The sequence below is a fragment of the Trachemys scripta genome, chromosome 6 (assembly GCF_013100865.1).
Source record: "Trachemys scripta elegans isolate TJP31775 chromosome 6, CAS_Tse_1.0, whole genome shotgun sequence".
Lineage (NCBI taxonomy): Eukaryota > Metazoa > Chordata > Testudines > Emydidae > Trachemys > Trachemys scripta.
The window spans coordinates 76,078,820-76,098,252 of record NC_048303.1 but is presented as its reverse complement, the minus strand read 5'-3'; the positions used below and the strand labels follow the sequence as shown (position 1 = coordinate 76,098,252).

The 19,433-nt window shown below is 40.4% G+C and overlaps 1 protein-coding gene across 1 annotated transcript in view; it reads right to left on the bottom strand.

The window, feature by feature from the left end:
• Positions 1-922: 922 nt before the first annotated feature.
• MEGF10 (multiple EGF like domains 10) overlaps positions 923-19,433 on the bottom strand; it is a 144,507-nt gene continuing 125,996 nt past the window's right edge. The window contains exons 17-25 of the mRNA XM_034774364.1: positions 18,655-18,783; positions 16,823-16,951; positions 14,365-14,493; positions 12,973-13,209; positions 11,571-11,698; positions 11,217-11,340; positions 10,402-10,446; positions 7,660-7,866; positions 923-5,611 (exon numbers count right to left, since the gene is read on the bottom strand). Coding sequence (XP_034630255.1) covers positions 5,451-5,611; positions 7,660-7,866; positions 10,402-10,446; positions 11,217-11,340; positions 11,571-11,698; positions 12,973-13,209; positions 14,365-14,493; positions 16,823-16,951; positions 18,655-18,783 — 1,289 coding nt within the window. The 3' untranslated portion in view covers positions 923-5,450. The remainder of the gene's footprint in view (positions 5,612-7,659; positions 7,867-10,401; positions 10,447-11,216; positions 11,341-11,570; positions 11,699-12,972; positions 13,210-14,364; positions 14,494-16,822; positions 16,952-18,654; positions 18,784-19,433) is intronic.

Below are 19,433 nucleotides of genomic sequence, written 5' to 3'. Positions count from 1 at the left end.
ACTAACTAGCTACTATATCCCTCCTTAAAACACACTGTAGCCCAACCAATCCTGAAGGAAACTTTGCGAGATGAAACAGAACTTTCCAATTAACACTCAATGCCAGATCTCACGTTCCTGAGCAATCTAACTGAGGAGACAGTAAAAAGCCATCTCCAAGAACATTTGTCCACAACCAGTGTTCTTGAGCCAGCTTGGAGGCTTCATGCCAGGATATGGAACAGAAATGAGAATGCGGGTGCTGCTGGCTGATCTCTTCCTTTCTACGTGCCTGTAGTTTTAGGCTTCTCACTGGTATTTTACATGGTTGATAATAGGATGTTGTTATCCTACCAAACAGATGTGTGGAGGTCAAGAAAATGCCTTGACATTATTCTTTCCTTGATGGTCTCAATGCTGCTCAAAATTAGACTGGCCGCAACAGCTCCAAAGGCACCACTGTGACAGCTAGGCATCAACAGAGTACAGCAGGACTCCAGCTATGGCCCTTATCTCCAGCCATGCCACTAGAGGCTCAAAAGAGGGGTGGTATAGAGTTGGCTCTATTCCACCTGGAGATTTCCCTAGACAAGTGGAATACCCAGGGAGACAATTAAGCCAACTTTATCACCGCTTAGTGCTATTGAAGCAGTGCAAAGCAGCCTTAGTGGGGGCAAGGAACTGACCCAAATGCAGTAGAAATAACTGAGCTTTCATGTAATACTCTGTGGTTGAAATCCTGGCCCCACTGAAGTCAATGACAAAACTCCCGTTGACTTCAATGGGGCCTGGATTTCACCCTATGACTGTTATTGAACTGACCATGTTCACATAAAGCCTTCCACACACAGACTACTATGTATATCCATTGTGGTACTTCACAGTGCCCCTAGAGAAGAGGAAAAACAGGACGGAAAAATCAAACACAACATTTCAAGTCTTTTATTAGAAAGTTTATTACATTAACCTACAAGCATGTTCGGTGACATAAATGGTAGTGAAGGGTAATATGATGAGCATCAGTCATCTTTGGAAAATAGAAAACATTTCAACATTGCAACAGTTTTTTTGTTACAATCGAGATACAAGCTAGACACCGTTTGTAGGTTTTCTTTAAAAATATATATTATAATTCAATCATATCAAAGTGGAGAGTGGCTGGGATAAAACACTGAAAATATAATAGTTAGGCCCAGTGCTATGGCACTAGTGTTAATTGTACCAAAAAGGGCAAGGTTTTCTGTACAATAGTTAAACAAGCACCCATCAGTTTTAAGTCATTTAAACTGCTATATACAGTCTTTAATATAAAGCATTTTTGTCAACATTAGCTCTGTATTCTTCAGTAGGGATCTTAAAGATGCATTGTCCTATTGACGTGGCTCAGTGTAAGGGTCATTACTTGGAAACATAACCCTACTCAACAGTCCAGTTTTAGTCATAGTATTTTGAAAATCAAATACATTTTTAATAATGTGCTCACCAATATTTATACTTTTTTTAAACTTTATTTCATTAATTTGATTTTGCAGATTGTGATAAAAAGGATAGGCACAATGAAATCTGTTCACCCCTCAATCTGTATGTGCAGCTCCAATTAAAATTAATGGGTGTTCTCTGTGTAAATGAAGATGAGGGCAAAGTTTAAGTGCAGCAGTATGTTGGGAGTAAAAGTCTCTGATACAAAAAAGTCTTTTTGTTTTTCTAAATGGCCAAGAGATAGTTTGTCTAAATCATTTAAAATTTCAGGGATTATACCAAATACCACATTTTAAAATAAGATATTAACTTTGGGCTAAATTCTGCACTTATTGCATTGGCATACAAGTTAGTACGGACATTTATTGTAGGGTTTCATATTGCTTTCCTCTTTATGGGGTTCTGAACATATAAAGACACAGACGCCTTTTTCCATTTGTGCAAGTGGCAAGGCAGGATCTCTCCCCATAGTTCTCAAGAAGAAATCTGGAAAGATAAATGCACCAGCATATACATCATGTCCCTAAGGTGGCCTGGTATGGAGGTTGGGAAGGGTCTAAATTCTCCCTCTGAGTTAATGAACATGCTGTGATCAGCAGCCAGGGCTCTTTGGCAGCTGTGAGATGTGAGCTCTGGTTGTGCTTAACAGAGCAGCAAAGTGTATTCCAAAGCATGTCTTCTTGAGGCACATGAGAAAACCTGTTCTGGATGGCATGATTGCTAAAGCAAGTGCTCTGGGAAAATTTCTGCTTCCCCTTGTTGCACCAAGTAGGTATTTAGTCTTTATTAATACAGTAAACATTGATTGGGGTTTTTAAATCAAAGATTATAGATAAATTTCTACATTATCCAGTGTACTTTATTCACTCAAGTTAATGACATGCAGAGATTGTTTAAATAGAACATATTAATTGTTCAGGCAACTGTGTGTGTGAGCATGTACACCTACTTACACAGACATGGATATTCACAAGTCTTTTATGTGGCGTATGTATATTTATAGGAGTCAAATATAAGGTGCAACTTCCCTTGTCCACAGCAGAAATGTCACCACATACAGCAGAGCTGAATTTGGACCTGTATGTATGAGTATATTTAGAGCATACACAATAGCCTGAAGTGTCTGAGCAGGATTTATTGTCATGAGTATTCGCTTGAATACATAATTTGAAGATGTGCACCACTTTTGGAATTCCTACACAAGTTAAAAATAATTTGCTCTGCTTTCACCATTGTATAGTATGAAGGACAGGGATTTTGTTTTTAATGTTACAATGAATAATTGTTCTATTGGCCATCAAATTCAAATTATACATGAAAGTAAGAGGAGACGACTTTTGTGAACTCACAGTTGTAGTGTATTGCATTTTCTATTCACAGCTTCAGAAAGGAGATTTTATTTTTAAGTTTGGATCACACAGTACAAACACATCAATATCACTACATGTACCTGGCACACACACACCCAATCAGTCGTTTACCTTAAGTGGTGTGTAAAGTGCTGCTTAATTTCTGTGATGTCCTGAGCTGGTCATACAACTTTTTCAAGGATGTGCAATTGCCCAGGAAGTTCCAGTTTGCCCGCAAATCAGCCAATATTTATGTATGACACAAACATGGGGTGTAACTGGGCACCCCATGGATCCACATGTGCTTCAGAGGCCTGAGCCCAGCTATGGTGAGGACTTCGTGTGTACAGCTCTGATCTGTCACCACTTTAATCGCAGCAAACATCAGACAGTATTTCCACTTCAGCCCAAGGAGGTTTTGTATCCAGAAATGTTTTTCTCATTGAGGCTCTGTATTGTAGCTATTGTTCCTCCAGCCAAAGGCAACGGGATGTGATTCTCTTAGGAGCCAATACCATCACAATGTCAACACTTCTTTGTCTTTGATTCTAACATAATCCAAACTTTCAGATACAGAGCCATAGTGGCACCTCAGTGTACTGAGGCAGAGAGCATACGAGTACCAAAATGCTTGACCAACCGCTGGCCTTCATATCACATCATACAGTTCGCATGTGTTTAAAGGTAAACCTACTTGTGACTGGGTGCAGAGTCACTAGTTTGGGAAGGTGAAAAAGGCTGTTTGAGATTATGGGCCATCAGCAGGATGCTTCACTAACATGATCAGCAACGGTATCTTCAACAATATTGATATATAACGTCTCATCTTTAGGTTTTGAATCTAACATCCCAATGAGATGAAACAAGCAGTCCAGACACCCTAGCTATTGTTTCAGACTGTTTGAAGATTCAGGGAGATGTCTTTGCATCAGTTTTAACAATTACAAATAAATAAAAGCTTGGACTCCGGAGCACAATTCTGTTTCAAAGGGTGGATTCCATGAACAATTCTACTTCCACTGAACTGCAGAAGACATGGGGCCCTGACTATAAGTTGGCTACTTGGGAGACAGAGGAGAGAATGCCTTTGGGAAAGCTGGCCTCTACATGCAGGGTCAGGAGTGAGCTGACCCCCAAGCTAGGGGTCTTGTTTTTTCTTTTCTGCGTAGGACAACTTATTATGCTTTCTTGTTATAAACATTATCCCTCAAGCAAAACACCTTGTAATTGTATTTTTTTCCTGCTGAGTCAATCCACCAGTTTGCACTACTACCTAACCCGTTTAGCCGATCTCCGGTGGACATTAATATTATATATTTTCACTTTTATACTCCCGCCCCGTCCCTCCCAAAGAGAAATTTTTCTTAACCAGACAAAATAAAGGCCAGCTGTCAAAAATGCAATAAACAGTGGATGTACAATAAAATATTTTGCAGTTATAAGCTAGAGCACTAGAAACATAGATACAAAATTTAAAAATGGAGATACAAGTTAATGAAAAATGGGGTATATGTGTCAAGTTATTAGCAATGCAAAAGACCAGCTTAAGCATATTTTCCCTACATCAACTATAAAAAAAAAGGTGCCTTTTTAGCAAGTATGCACAGAGATTGTTCAGTCATTTCTATGGAAAAAATTAATCAAAACACTACTATTCTTATTCTATATTACAGTCCATATTACTACTTGTTTATAAAATTTAAACCTTTTCTTGCACTTCAAATTTACAGCATTCATCATTTTTGTCCATTCCTTACACACTCATTCAGTCCATTCTGACAAAAATAAACTGATTTCATTTACATATTTATGCAATAATTACTGATATGTTATGGATTATTACTCGAGTATGACAGGAATGATGGTCAGAACTGTAATATATGGAGCAGTAATGCACCAAATGATTTGGCAAGGATGGGTGCCAAAGCCTACTAGTATGGGGTATCCATTGATCTTCGGGTGTTGCAATAATATTAATGCATGCAATGCTTTCATCACCTTCAAAATTACACAGGCAATGTATTTCCATAACCAGTAGTAGACATGAAAAACTTGTGTTGAGTTTTTCAAATCACTTCCGCATTGCATTTGGTTACATCCAATCAGATCAAGTCTTTTTACACATTTTGACTAAAAGCAATATAATCCACCACAATATGACGTGATGTGAAAGAAATCTCGCAATATCAGTTTTGCTTCTAGATAACAAATGAATCAGACTACCTGTAAGAAGTGGATATTTGGTAGGTTGTACAGTCCTTAGGGGTATCTCTACTATGAAACATGAGCAAGTGAAAAACAAACATGAAATCCAATTTCAAAGTAGCAGAAATGGAACTGTTATCAGAACTGTTCTGCAAACTAATATGTTTAAACAAGTATACTACAGTGTAAATGTGTGGAATTGGTGTCTTTGTAAAAATAACTGTAATGGAAAATCTGACCAGGGTCTCTTCAGTTTGGCATCTATCCACATGCCGTATGTGTGTATACAGACCTCAGCTTGAGATTCCTGTTTAACGTACAGCAATTGTCTACAGAATGGATTAGGAGCCAAATATGGTGGCAAAGTACAGGAAGGAGCATAACCAAGCCACCATTCTCCTTAAGAGTTCCACTGTGCCGTACAATGAGCTTGAGGTGTCATTCACTGCTGACCTCTTTCTCAGAGGATGTTGGACTATCTCGTACTGGTAGCAAGTCATAATGGCATGGAATATGACTGTTTTTTGGAAGATCATAAGGATCTTGGCTGAAAGGTCCACTGTTACTGACTGCACCCTGGACAACACTCACGGTAGGTTCTGTGATAAAAGAGAACACACATATTTGGGCACTGATAATAGCAAATGGGAAAAAAAATCTTCATAAAAATGAACAAGTCTTGCTAAATAGTTACCATTGCTTAAAAGAAACTTGTTGACTCAGCTTTAAATTCTCAAGTAAAGAGCATGTCGCTTAAAAATTTGCTGGCCTGGCATTAAAACTTCTCAGTTATGCAACAAACTCAATTGTGTGCGCATTCATGAGTTTGTAAGATGATAATACAATCAAGCAGAATTGCATGTCCTCTTTTCTCTTTGGGCAAGCTGCAGGAATCCAGACTCCTGCTTAAACAAACATTGGGCCAAACTTTGGACTTCTGAGCAAAGCATCAGTAGTAAAAGGATATTGTGCAAAGCATCCAATGGAAATTTGCATACTAATCCTGACAGGTTGTGGACTACTATGGAGCTGCTTGGTTCTCTCTCTCACATAGACACAATAGTCATGTCCCACTCTTCTTCATCCCACAGATCCCACTCTTCTCCGGGATGCCCCAGAGAGAGTCACCATGGAATAGACAGTCCTTAGCAAGACAATGGACACCCTCATGGAATTCTAGGAAATCTCCACATAGGTACAGAAAGGGAGAGTTAGGTCCTTCAATGTACACAGCAGTTACATGTTCTTTAAATTCTGATCCTACTTTAAACAACTTTTTAGAGCATCTTCCATCAGAGGTAACTGTCAGTGTGGACATCTTTCAACCTACTAAGAGAAATCCAAAATGTACAGTACAGATCCCCTTAAAGGATCAGGACTATTTTTTTAACCCATGTTGCTAATGCACTTTAGAATAATTAAGTAATGTACAACTAACCATACAGAGATCTGCTATTTTGCTTCTATTTTATTCACAGTAATGCTTCTGACTTTTTAAAAGCTGTGACCTTATATATTAGGAAGAAAACAAAACATCTAAAATCTTAAAGTATTTCACTCCAGCTAGTAAGGGGCTAATGATCTTGTTGCCTATTCTGTATGAATTGAGAAAGGAAGGATGGTCTTGTGGTTAAGGCATTGGACCTACAGTCAGGTGATCTAGTCTGTGACCTTAGGTAAATTATTTAAATATTCTACCAGTATGTCACAGTTTTCTTAGGACTGTAATAACTCATCAGGACCTGCCATGGGAAAGGAACCAGGATCTGCAGAGTTACTAATAGGAGAGCAGGGGTCGGGGGACAGGATGCACATTGTCTGAGCACAGAAGCCACAGAGCTCTTCTGCCCCTGTTGTCCACCAGGGCTAACCATATTCAGGACTGGACAACCTGGTACAGGACTAAGTTATATGGCAGTGAGAGGCTACATATGTCTCTCTTTAAGGAGGGCAAAAATATTGGCTCTTTGGCAGAGATATTTAGGTGGGTGACTTTTATTTACACAACTGAAACTAAGGTATTTGAAACCATCTTCTTTGTGAATTGCTTCACAAGTTTGAAAAGAATGGGATTCTTCTTACAGCTATATGTTCATGGATAGAACCTGAAAGTGTATCAATATTTTTTTTAGTGATTTTTTTTTTTTTTTTTTGGTTGAGCCTGTGTTGAAGAGTTAATGTCTTCAGGTCACCTTTTTGGGGTGAGAGCGGCCACCTTGGTTACTTCTTATGTTATTCTCTGGGCAGTCACAACCCTGTGGTCTGGTTCTGAGTTTACTGGGTACAGCCCTCTGACTGTGCCCTTCAGCGAGTCCACCCCCTTTCATCTTCTTTCTCAAAGGGTTGGGCAGGTGTTTGCAAGCGATCAGTCAGTTATTGGCACAGGGGCCCCAGTCTGGGAACACTGAGCCTTATCTCTGCTTGTTCTGAGTGCCACCCCTACTGCTCGGAGTTCCTCCCTTTTAAGGGCCCACCTCCAGGCCTGACAAGCACATGTGGCGAGCTGCGGTTGCTTGTGACCACAGAAGTTCCTTAACCCTTGTCTGGTTGGTGGGGCTCATCTGACCCACCACAGCTTGATTCAAAGGAAGAGTCTTGCGCGCTGTATCCTCATCACACACAGCCTAACAATGCAGTTTGTACTTACCAACTTCATAGACATTCTTGTTGGCTGAAGCAGAGTTGCTGATCTCTGCATATGGGGAGTCCCTGCGTGCCGGTGACTTCATTTCAACATATCCACATTCTGAGTTTTTTGGCAAAAGTGCTGGTGGATCTTTAATAGTAGCATATGGATTTTCAGAGCTACTTAATGAGCAGTTGCTTAAATTGTATTCTGAGTTCTTCATTAAATCTGACAATAGAAACAATAGCACTGTAATCTTTTGAATGTACTGCGTAATGTGTAAGCATAAATATTGTGAGTAAGTAAAGCAAAATAAACGTCTGTTCCAGAAAATGTTTGCCACCAAATAGGTCAGCTACTTTGAGTTCTGCAGAATTTCTCATAAATCAATAAATATATAGAAACTTGTCATAATACTTCCCCAGATTTGTTTTACACGGTGATTATTAGAGTTACCACAACTGCCCTGCTTTTTATGGGCCTGATTTTGCCAGGGGCATTCCTGCTGCAAAGTTCAACTCTCATTAAAGTTGGGTCTGGCACTAATTAAAGGTAATTTGCAGGATCAGGCTGTAACTGATAATTTTAGAACAAATTTGTCTTTGCAGGTGCTGAACTCATGACACATAAATAACATTACAATTACTGAAGGGATTGAGCTAACAGACGATTCCTGTAATAATTGGGAGAGAACTGAAGGCAGCGTGCTTTTAGTGAGGGGCCATTTTGTTCTGCCAGTGCCTTCATTGGTAACCATCAAGACATGCTAAAATTTTCAACTGTTTTTCCTCAATTTCCCTAATAGTAGGGATGGAGGAGGAAAGAATGAGCAGGGGTCAGTTGATTAGTCAGTTTGGGGTGTGGCTAAGGGAGTGATAAAGGAGATTTGGGATGGAAAGTGTTTTCTTGAGCTGGGAAGACATTGTGAGAGTTTCTTCTGTCTTTGCAGATTTGCAGCCAAGACTTTCAGATCTGACTACTGAGGCTTGGTCTACACTTAAAAGTTAAGTTGACAAAACCACATCCCTGAGCACCATAGCTATGCCAACCTAACCCCCAGTGTAGATGCAGCTATGTCAATGGAAGAATGTTGACCTAGGTACTGCCATTTGGGTGTATTCCAACACTGATGGAAAAACCTCCTCCATTGGTGTAGGCTGCATTTATACTATGGGATTATTCTGGCATAACTATGGCACCTAGCTGTACCGGTATGGGCTCCATAGTGTAGATATACCCTGATTTTGGGTACGCAACTTGAGATGCCTTATAGGTATCTGACTTTCAGAGAGTGGATGGTCAGAACTTTTCAACAACCAGGCCCTTTTAAGGAGTCTCAAATGAAGCACCCCAAAATCTTTCAAGAACATCCAGAGAATCCTTCACTGCCAGACAGTCTCACATACTGAAACATTATAATTGATTCCTTCAATTAAATTATATTGTATTATACAAATGCTCTACAAAATAGCTGCTCTTGTCTATATACTTAACTCCCCCCATTTTCAGATGCCTGGGAAAAAATGAGCCTTCCAGTGAGACTTGAAGGTGATTAGGATCGGGCTATTTCAGACCAAGGAGGGGAGCAAATTCCATAGCTGTAGTGCCCTGACAGACTATACCCTGCCAGCTACCTCTCTCATTTATACCAATAGGACTCTACCTCTGCTAATCTCAGCTGTGGTGGTATAGCATGGGGAGAGAGATGGTCTTTCAAGTATTAAGCCATTTACAGCTTTAAAGGTCAAAACCAGAACTCACAGCCAGCCGGGGCAGAGCATGGAACACAGGTTAAATTTACCAAGTGGGCCATCACATTCTGCGCCATCTTTAGTATCCAGATGGATCTAAAAATACAGCCCTAAGTAGAGAACATTACAGTTGCATAATCTTGATGTGGGTGGCAAAGACATGCACCAGAGTTGCAAAGGTGGACATCTGAAAAGACCAGTTACAGCTTCTTGGCTGTAGGTTAAATAATAAAAAGGACCTGGCCATTGCTGCAACTTAATCTTCAAGTGGTGGAATAAGTATTTCCGAAGGGTATGTGGTATCCACGTAATGTGCCCAAGCACTGCAGGCTCACTAGTGGACATAGTGGCAACCATAGGTCAGAACAGATGCTCTGTAATCTGAAACACTGTAGCATTATCACATTTAACTTTCACTGCAGTATTAACATGTTGCTGTCTTCTTCAACTTTTAACAGCTTACTGACATATAAAGGAGTTATATTCTTTGTCTTATTACTGCCAAACTAGAACACAGCTCTGACAGAAGTCTTCAGTTCACTCATGTGAGCTCAGTTGTGCCAGAAAGGCACAACCTCATGCAAAGCTATATTATCCTCGCAAGGGTAACTGGAGTGTGATAGGGGGGAAACAGCTAGGTAAGGGTAATGGGCTACCTGCCTTTCACAGGATCCAGCAGGGGATTTAAGGGAATGATGTATCATCCTTCCAGAAAGGAAGAGAGGCAAAGAAAAAGTCTCTGAGGACTGCAGCCCACGTTAGCCAGGGGAGTTGCTTTATTTTGGTGTTACTCATGAGTTTTCTGTTTAACCAATAAATTGTGCCAGGAGGCAAAGGTCTGAAAGCTTTGGGTATTGCACTGGTTTCTTCCTGGGCTAGTGAGATAACCCATCAGCTTACAGAGTCACTGCACTTCATATATTCTCTTTCCACAGAAACCAAGAATAATTTTAAATGGGACATTAAGTATCTGTGTATTTTTATTTAAATGTGTCAGAAAATAAAAACTCACCTTTCAGGGATTTTCCCATATATCCTCTATCAAGCCCAAAAGCACCTATGAAAAAGGAGAGTAACAAAAACACAGAACATTTTGTAAATCTAATTGCAATTCTCTGGGCAACCATTCAAAATCTCTACAGAATTGTTTCATGGCTAATTTGTGCCTCACAGGAGAAATACTCCTACAATGAGAGCACAGATTCACTGCAGAAGCAGTGTGACTGTACACCTATATACTGACTAACAATGTCTAGATTCATAGAGTTTAGGGCCAGAAGGAATCATTAATCGTTTAGGAGTAGCAGCCATGTTAGTCTGTATCCGCAAAAAGAAGAACAGGAGTACTTGTGGCACCTTAGAGACTAACAAATTTACCACGAAAGCTTATGCTCTAATAAATTTGTTAGTCTCTAAGGTGCCACAAGTACTCCTGTTCTTTCATTAATCGTTTAGTCTGATCTTCTGTATATCATAGGCCATTAAATGTCACCCAGTGTAGACCAGGCCTAAGTCAAATAAAAGTCTAAGTATATTATGTTTACACAATTTCCTTTATCAACCAGACCTATTTTCCATAAAATCAACTAGATTGTCTTTAATTATATTCCTCTCTCTGAGGGTACTACTCCACTGGTCAGCCTAGAAGGAGGGCCATGGCCTTGACCTCTCTACGCTCAATTTGGCAAGGCTAGCACCATTGGCAATGTTAGCTAGCTTCACAGAAGAACCAGATTGTGCCTAGACCTCACACAGGAAATGTCTGCTCTGCCATCCTTTAGACCCACACAGGGTAACACACAGCACCCTTTCTCTTTATTTCTTTACCAAGCTCATTGAGGTAGCCTCCATGTTTCCAGTCTGCAGGCAGTGTTCCCGTATAGTCCAGGACTGCACCCCGTTTTCCATGATCCACATTCTTAAGATTCACAAACAGCTGATTGTTTTTTGACTATTTCAAACAAACAAACAAAAGATAATGTAGACTGCAGCTGATTATAGATCACTAATGTTTGCACAAGATGATAGTTGGGGAAAACAAAACTAAGTCCAATAAGGTAGTTTAAGAAATCAAATCTTTTATGAAAATGACTTGTTGAGAGATGTACCATGTAAAAGAAAACATTGAGCTAATACTGCTTGTTGATCTGCATAATGGCCACCACTGTTTTCTTGTTTTACCTTAGCAAGGGTCATCCTGTCCATGTTGTTGACATGAGGTGGGGTTGTGCACTGTGTCAGGGTGTGATAACTAGGGTTGGAGAAGTAGTGGCTATTGGCATTCCCACCATTAGTATGAGGAATGGTTTCTGAAAAGAAAGGGAGAAGAAAATGAACAGTTTAAAGGAATGTGCTGTTGCCTTTTGAAGATACTTCCCTGAGACTCAGTCCTTTCACTCTTTTTTGCCTCCATTATCTGCAACCTTGGCATTAACCAGTTTGCAAAAATGCTGACCACCAGCTCCACAACGTTGTGTGTGTTGCTACTACTGTGACTCCCCCTTGGCCGCATTTTTCAAACATACCTTCATCTGCTCTAACTACTGCAACTCCTGGCCTCCCAAAGACCCAGCTTCCCTAACTCCTGAAGTTTTGTGAATACAAAAAATGTGACAATATCAACCCAACTCTGAAACAACTCCATGCTGATTTCAGGGTCTAACTAAAAACTGCTCTCCTTGTTTTAAAACCCTTTATGGCCTTGCTCCAGCCTAACCCATGACTCCTGCCTCCTCTCTTCTTTCCACTCCCTTCACTTGTCTCATACTACTCTATTTCATTTCAAATCTCAGTGGAAACCATAGCCTTTCTTAAACCCTTTAAATATAATTAGCAGAGGAACAGAAAAATTAACCCCATCACTGTATTACTTAACTCTGAAACATGTTTTGAGATACAATTTGCGTGAAAGATGCTAGAGAACACAGTTGTATTGTATGGTATGTGGTCAGCATTTTCCTTTGTTCAACGATACACATTTCTACTAGCATAGATGGACTTTATATATTAAATGCATAAATTAAAGAGGCTATATTGTACAACACACAACAGTTCACAGCTATAGACAGTCGGAAAGATTCACTCTGAACTATGACTATGTGCTGCTGACAGCTGAAAGGGGCTGCCATGGGGGGCTGTTGCTGTCCAGTGTGTCCTGAAAAGCTGAGTTGCTGGCTAGACAGGAGGGACAGCCTGCAGCAACTGGGGATACACAAATTCAGTAGATCCTTGAGAATCTCCCTCTTCGATATGGGGTACCTATGAAGCTCCATCCCCATGGAGATTAAAACTGCTCCCACTGGTGGAACTCCCAAGGGATGGTGTCACTAGAAACAAAAGGCACTAGAAACCCAAATTACCCTCCCTGAAAGCATAAACTTCCCTGATCATAGTAGCAGTTACGGATGCAGAAAGGTGCCATCTGCACCTCCTCAAGCCTGTGGGGCCATTTATGTAGCCAGTATATGAGCTTGATTAAGAGAGAACGAATAGTTGTAAAAGTTAAGTGAGGAACAAAACTTGCAATTTTGTTTCTCCGGCTGGGATTTACTTAGTCATGTCCCTCACATAGCTCTACTCCTACCTGAAATGGTGTAATCTGCATTGATGACCCTCATAGCGGGTGTATAGGTAACTGCTGGCATATTTGTTTCTTTCCCCTTCTGCTTGTGTCTATAAATAATGAATAGTGCAAGCAAGAAGAGGACAACCAGGACAAGAATAATGATTCCTGCGATAGCCCCAATCTGGTAGGAATCAGCAGGGATAGCAGTACTGGTACGGCTTAAACTGTTCAAGTTTCCTACTATGATCACACCAGCTGTAAAACAAGAAGAAATGAAAACACAGGGCATAAATTCATACAAGAATTATAAAATGAAGAGCAGAGATCTGACTTCTATTCTTAAAGCTCTCTTACTGTATTCATATCTATATATTTTAAATATAGTTAGAGTTATGCCGAAAGCATTAGGAGTGACAGCCCAAGCCTTACCTGGCAACAATAATTCATGCAAATACTCTACTTTTATATGTCTATTTCATGTGACTGAAAAAATAGCACTCTGCCCTCTGGCCAAGAAATACACAATGTTAGGGTTACCATATCTAATAAATAAAAAGAGAGGACCCTCCACGGGTCCTGGCCCCGCCCATTTCCCCAGCCCAGCCCCAACTCCGCCCCTTCCCCGTCCTAACTCCGCCCCCTCCTCCCTCCCACTCCCAGCCACGCGAAAAGGACTGCCCGAGCGCTACCGGCTTCACGGTTTGCCGGGCAGCCCCCAGACCCTGCACCCCCGGCTGGCGCTTCCCCAGCGCAGCTGGAACCTGGGAGGGGAAGCGCCCAGCCGAGGGCGCAGGGTCTGGAGGCTGCCCGGCAAACAGTGAAGCCGGTAGCGCTTGGGCTTCGGGCAGCCCCCTTGCCTCCGGACCCTGCGCCGCCGGAGCCCGGAAGGGAAAGTGCCCGGCTGGTGGCTGGGGTCTGGAGGCAAGGGGGGCTGCCTGAAGCCCATAGCGCTCGGGCAGCTCAGCTCTTAAACAGAGCCGAAGAGTCAGGGGAGGAGCAGAGCTGCCGCGAAAGGGGAAGTGCCCGGCCGGCATTTTCCCGGACATGTTTGGTTTGATTGCCAAAAAGCCAGACATGTCCGGGAAAAACCGGACGTATGGTAACCCTACACAATGTACAAAGTACTTGACCCACCGGCAGCTTTGTATGGCATTATCAAGTACAACGCTGCAAAAGATATCATCAGGTGCTGTGTTAAAAACAAGCATACTGTCCTAACTCACGATCCTTCCTTCCTCCAGCAAGCTATCAATAAGTCATCGGATGGATTAAGACTCATAAGTATAAATATTATTAATGAACATTCTAGTCATTTAAATACACATCCCAGAGGGAATTCATTATTTATGTACATATGATATCTAAGAGAATTTACAGTACTTTCACAATCATTTTATTGCATGTCATTACCTTGATCACACCTTGCTCCTTTCCAGCCTGGGCTGCAATAACAAGTTCCTGTGATGTGGTCACAAGTTGAGTTGTTCAGACAGTCACATATTTGCCGGCAGCCATAACCATATGTACCTGGGGGACACTCTGTGCAAAATAATAAAAAAGAAAATGCACATCTTCATATTTGAACCTATGAATATGAACTCTGTGTGTAGTAAATGCTACTGAAATATTTTGTTACAGATACACAGTATTAAGCACCCTAAAGATTTGCCATTGTAAAGCAGGTACATTTTTATATGTGACCAGCAGGTGGCAATGTGTTATTGGTGCTGGGACTCTAGGAGGGAAGAAAATATCTTGTTTGTTTTAAATGATTTCCTATCTGGGAAAACAAACAAAATATTATGTTCACATGTGGATACCCGGGCCTGATTCTCCACTGCCCAGCTCCTTGTTTACATCTATACAAAATGAATGTAAATTGTCTCCAAATCATAATGGCACAGGTTTAAAAGGCCACTTATGGTACAAGGCAGTAGAGAATAAGGCACCATAGGCTAGATACACAAAGAAACTTAGGTGCGTTGATGCTAAGCATTGCTATAGGTGCAGTAATACAGTGCTGATTAAAAGTCTCTCTTTAATCATGTTATTAGCATCACTTTACTGATAGCTTTGGCTTCTTTTTATATTGCCACCTTCATACATTTGTGGCTTGTTACTTTATTGTAACAAAACTGGATTACAAAAGTGTAATTCTTTCAGACAGGAATTGGCAAACCTTTTGGAGCTTAAATTTTGTGAAGTTCTCAGACTTTTTCGGAAGGGGAGGGTGGAAAACTAGTTTGCTTTCTTAATTTTTATTTATGTATTTATTGCAATTTAAGTCCATGTTTTATTTCCCCCAAAATTAGAGCTGATCAGAAAAGGGAATATCTATTACATGGAAAATTCCAACATTTAAATATTTGGTTTTGTTCCAAATCAAAACAAAAAGCCAAAATTTTGAAATTTTCCACAGAGCTGAAATTCGGAAACAATTCTATGAATTAACATCAAAACATTTTGTTTCAATAATGTCAACATTTTATAATATAAAATATTAAATATAATTTGTTCAGATATGCTATATTAAAATCAATGCTTTAATTAATATAAAACTCAAAACAAAATGAATCAATATGCTAAAGTCAAAACAAAACACTTTCACCTCATCAAAATGAAACATTTGACATGGTCAAAGTGAAACAAGAAAGTCAGAATGGTTTGTTTTGAGATTTTGCCATTGAAAATTCCATCAAAATCAAAACATTCCAGCAAAACATTGAGATTTCGATAAAACTGCATTTTCTGAGAGAAAACTGTTCTGTCAACATTTTTTGACAGCTCTACACAAAAATGTTAGTTAATTTTACAAAACCAACATCTGTTATAATATACCTATCTATCCTATCTCATAGAACTGGAAGGGACTCTGAAAGATCATAGAGTCCAGCCCCCTCCTGCCTTCGCTAGCAAGACCAAGTACTGATTTTGCCCCAGATCCCTAGAGTGGCCCCCTCAAGGATTGAACTCAGAACCCTGGGTTTAGTAGGCTAATGCTCAAACCATTGAGCTATCCATCCCATTCCCCCCACCCCCCATACCTAATGGGAAGCCTGTTCTACACATGTGAAATTGAGCCCTGTGCAAAGGGTCTACAAAAGGCTTATGTACCAGTCAAGTGCTAATTAAACACTCAGAACAAGTGAGATTTATACAGTGGGTAGGTCCTGTGTTGATCTTCTGAACTGGAGCCAATTTTGGGGGTAATATGATGTATTAGGCATAGACGCACCACTCTCCTGACCCTGCCAAAAACTAGGCCAACACAAGTGTGAGCCTTTGGGCCTCGTTCTTCTCTCTCATGTAATTCTACTGAAACCAGTGAAGTTAAACTGGGGTAGAACTAGTATGTGTGAAAGGAGAATCAGGCCCTATGTATAGAAAATATAATGTGCCTTATATGCCCCCCTTTGGTAACTCTTTTGACTTACATAGAGCTATTCCAGGGATGAATTTGGCTCTCAGTCTTCCGGCTATTATTTTCATCAGGGTGTTATGACGGTAATAATTTTTTGGATTAATTTGTTATTTTTGTACAGTTATGGACATTTTTCTAATATTATGTCAAAGGCAACTATAGGTAGCCTAGGACAGGAGCTTTTTAAAGGTAGCTATACATGTAAATAAACAATCAAAAAGATTTAAAGAAAGACTATAAGTCTGTCTTACTAATCTCTCAGGCTTTCATCAGATGGAGAAACAACCCTAACATCACAGGTCCAAATCCTGTGGTCCTTACTCAGGCAAAACTCCCTTTGAAGTCAGTCCTGTTTTGTCTGAGTAAGGACTCACAATCACAGTATTCGGTCTAGGGAGTTTTGCATTTGTTCCTACTATGCACGAGTATTTTCTGCTTCCTACTCACTCTGTTCACAGTGTTTCCCCATGAATCCTGTGCGGCAGGTGCACTGCCCCAATATGTGGTCACAATCAGCTCCATTCTGACACTGGCATATTAATGCACAATCTTTGCCATAAAACCCCAAGGGACATCCTGCAGTGCAAAGGGGAGGAAAAAAATAGAAGAGAATCTTCTATGAGGAATATACAAGTATTATTATTATTATTTATTAAAAATCATTTCTATAGTGCCACTAATTTATACAGGACTTTATAAAGATAATAGTTGAAGAGCTTCTCTGCTCTGAAAAGTTTACTGTGTATATTAGACAAAAAGACAAGACAAAGTAACAGGTAAGGGAGGATGCAGGGGCTGCTGCTGATGAGAATAAGATAGGCAGGAAGGATTGCTGGAATGGGAAGACGTTTTAAGGAGACATTTGAAGGAGAAGGGAGGGGGGACTTTGTGCAAGAGCCCAGGAAGACTGTTGAATGATGAATGAATCTTTGGACATATTTTCTGCACAGTTGATGTTGAAACATTAATGAGTAAAAATATTGCATCTCAGCTCCTCACAAAGGTTCCATGTCAGTATGAAGAAGACACATCACTGCAAACAGATCATTATTCACCAGCAGGAAGCAAAAGAGCCATGATAGCTGACAGCTGAACCAATACAGTGAATGTCTTCCACAGCATTATCCATATGGCCCCATAATATGTGTTATCTCCTGCCGCTCTGACATTGTGCTATTGAAAAAGGAGTGCAGTGACTTTAAAAAGCACTGCATGCAAAGCAGATTTCAGTGGTACTTTGCTGAGATCAAATATGATGAGTATACCTGACTTGAGCATAAGCCAAATAATAGCTATAAATGTGATCATAGGATACCTGTAATGGGGAAAATAAGACAACATTCCTTCAATCAACAGAAAAATTATCTCAAACTTTGTATGAACTATTGCTCAGCACTCATATGCAGATTTCTAGTCACAACACTTCCAATATCTAATTCATTAACGTAAAGTTCTTGGAGAGAGATCTCAGGTATGAGTCACCCAAAAACAATTCTAGAGTAGAGTATAAAACAGTGACCTGATGAAGTTCCGATTCTGGTTCCAGATAATATAAATAGTCATGCCAGTACCTAAATTATGTGTTGGTAAAGCTTGCTCCCTGTAAGCTAATGACTAGAGAGATAGGGGACCTGGAATAAAATCATTTTACAATACTGCTGAGGAGAGGAATGTATCTCTATGAATCACTGTCATGAGCAAACTTGAAGCTATTCACTTCATAGGACTTGATTCAGCCCTGGGTAATGCTGATGTAATTTTGGGTGCTGAGTGCCCAGTGGCAGAATTCCTCTCAGAGAAGGTTTTGGGTGGGGAAGGAGTACAAGATAACTGCATACTGCCTTTTTGTCAGGGCCTAGCAAGTGCTGCCTCAGAAGTGTATAGCTCTGGCCAGGTTCGGAGACAATGTCTGGGCACCTGGGAAAGCATTCATTCAGCACATGCACATGCCAGCTTCTGCCGCTGAGATTCCTGTGGACTCCTGAATGTTGCCTTCCTCTGTAGGAAACCCAAAGGGAAGGCAATGGTGTGAACATAGCCTATCCTCCTCCAAGGGTGAATTCCCCCTCAGATGCAGCAGTCCCAACTAATATAGGCGGCTACAATTTTCATCGTTTGTACCAGCAGAGGTGACATGAGACACATCTTCTGGATTAGAATGGCATAACAGTGTTGGAAAAATCAGTGAACAAAGAGGAAGTATTAAAAGAAATGAAGGAAAATACTATTACTAATTGGTAGTCACACAACAACATAAGTAGATCATAAGAGTCACTTACTCTGGGTACAATAAAGGCCAGTCCATCCTGGAGTACATTTGCACTCCCCATCATAGGCACTGCAGTAAGCTCCATTATGGCAATTGCAGGTGTGAATACAGTTTGGACCCCAATGGACAGGTGGGCAAGCTAAAATATCCCAAATCAATTAATTAATCTCATCTGGTAAAGACACAAAGCAGCACTACATACAAATGTTAAAACAGTTCTTTTCTACCTTCTTCAGTCTGATCAATTTCAACCAAATAGTTTCCTAGCTTTTTCTTGAAACTAACTAGTATTTTACGCTAGATAAGAACAAATGAAAAACACAAACTGGAAAGAGGAATCAATGTGTGAGATCCTGATCTCAGTACAGTACTATGTGGCCAGTATCACTGGTTTCTCATAGTTCAAAAGGGGGAGTCATATAAATCAGGTTTTTTGATTGATTCTTCACTGGTTTCCAGTGACGGAAAATAGTCACCCCTCCTGAAGTCCACTGAACTAGATGGAGAGGTTGTGCATTCTAATCCTAGCATAGGAGGAGAATAAACAGGGAGAGAGGGAAAATATTTGTACCCTGGCCCAGTTATCAATTAAATCCCTGTATTCCTCTCCCAAAATGTAATTTATGGCTGAAGCAGGATGAATCAGAGATTCCATGGTTTAGCTTTAGTTTCTTGATTTGAGGCCTCTGATTTATTCACTGGTCCCCAGCAGACCATGAATCAATATAATCCTTCCAACAAACAAATCATTGTAAATAGGGTCCTACAAAATTCACGGTTCATTTTGGT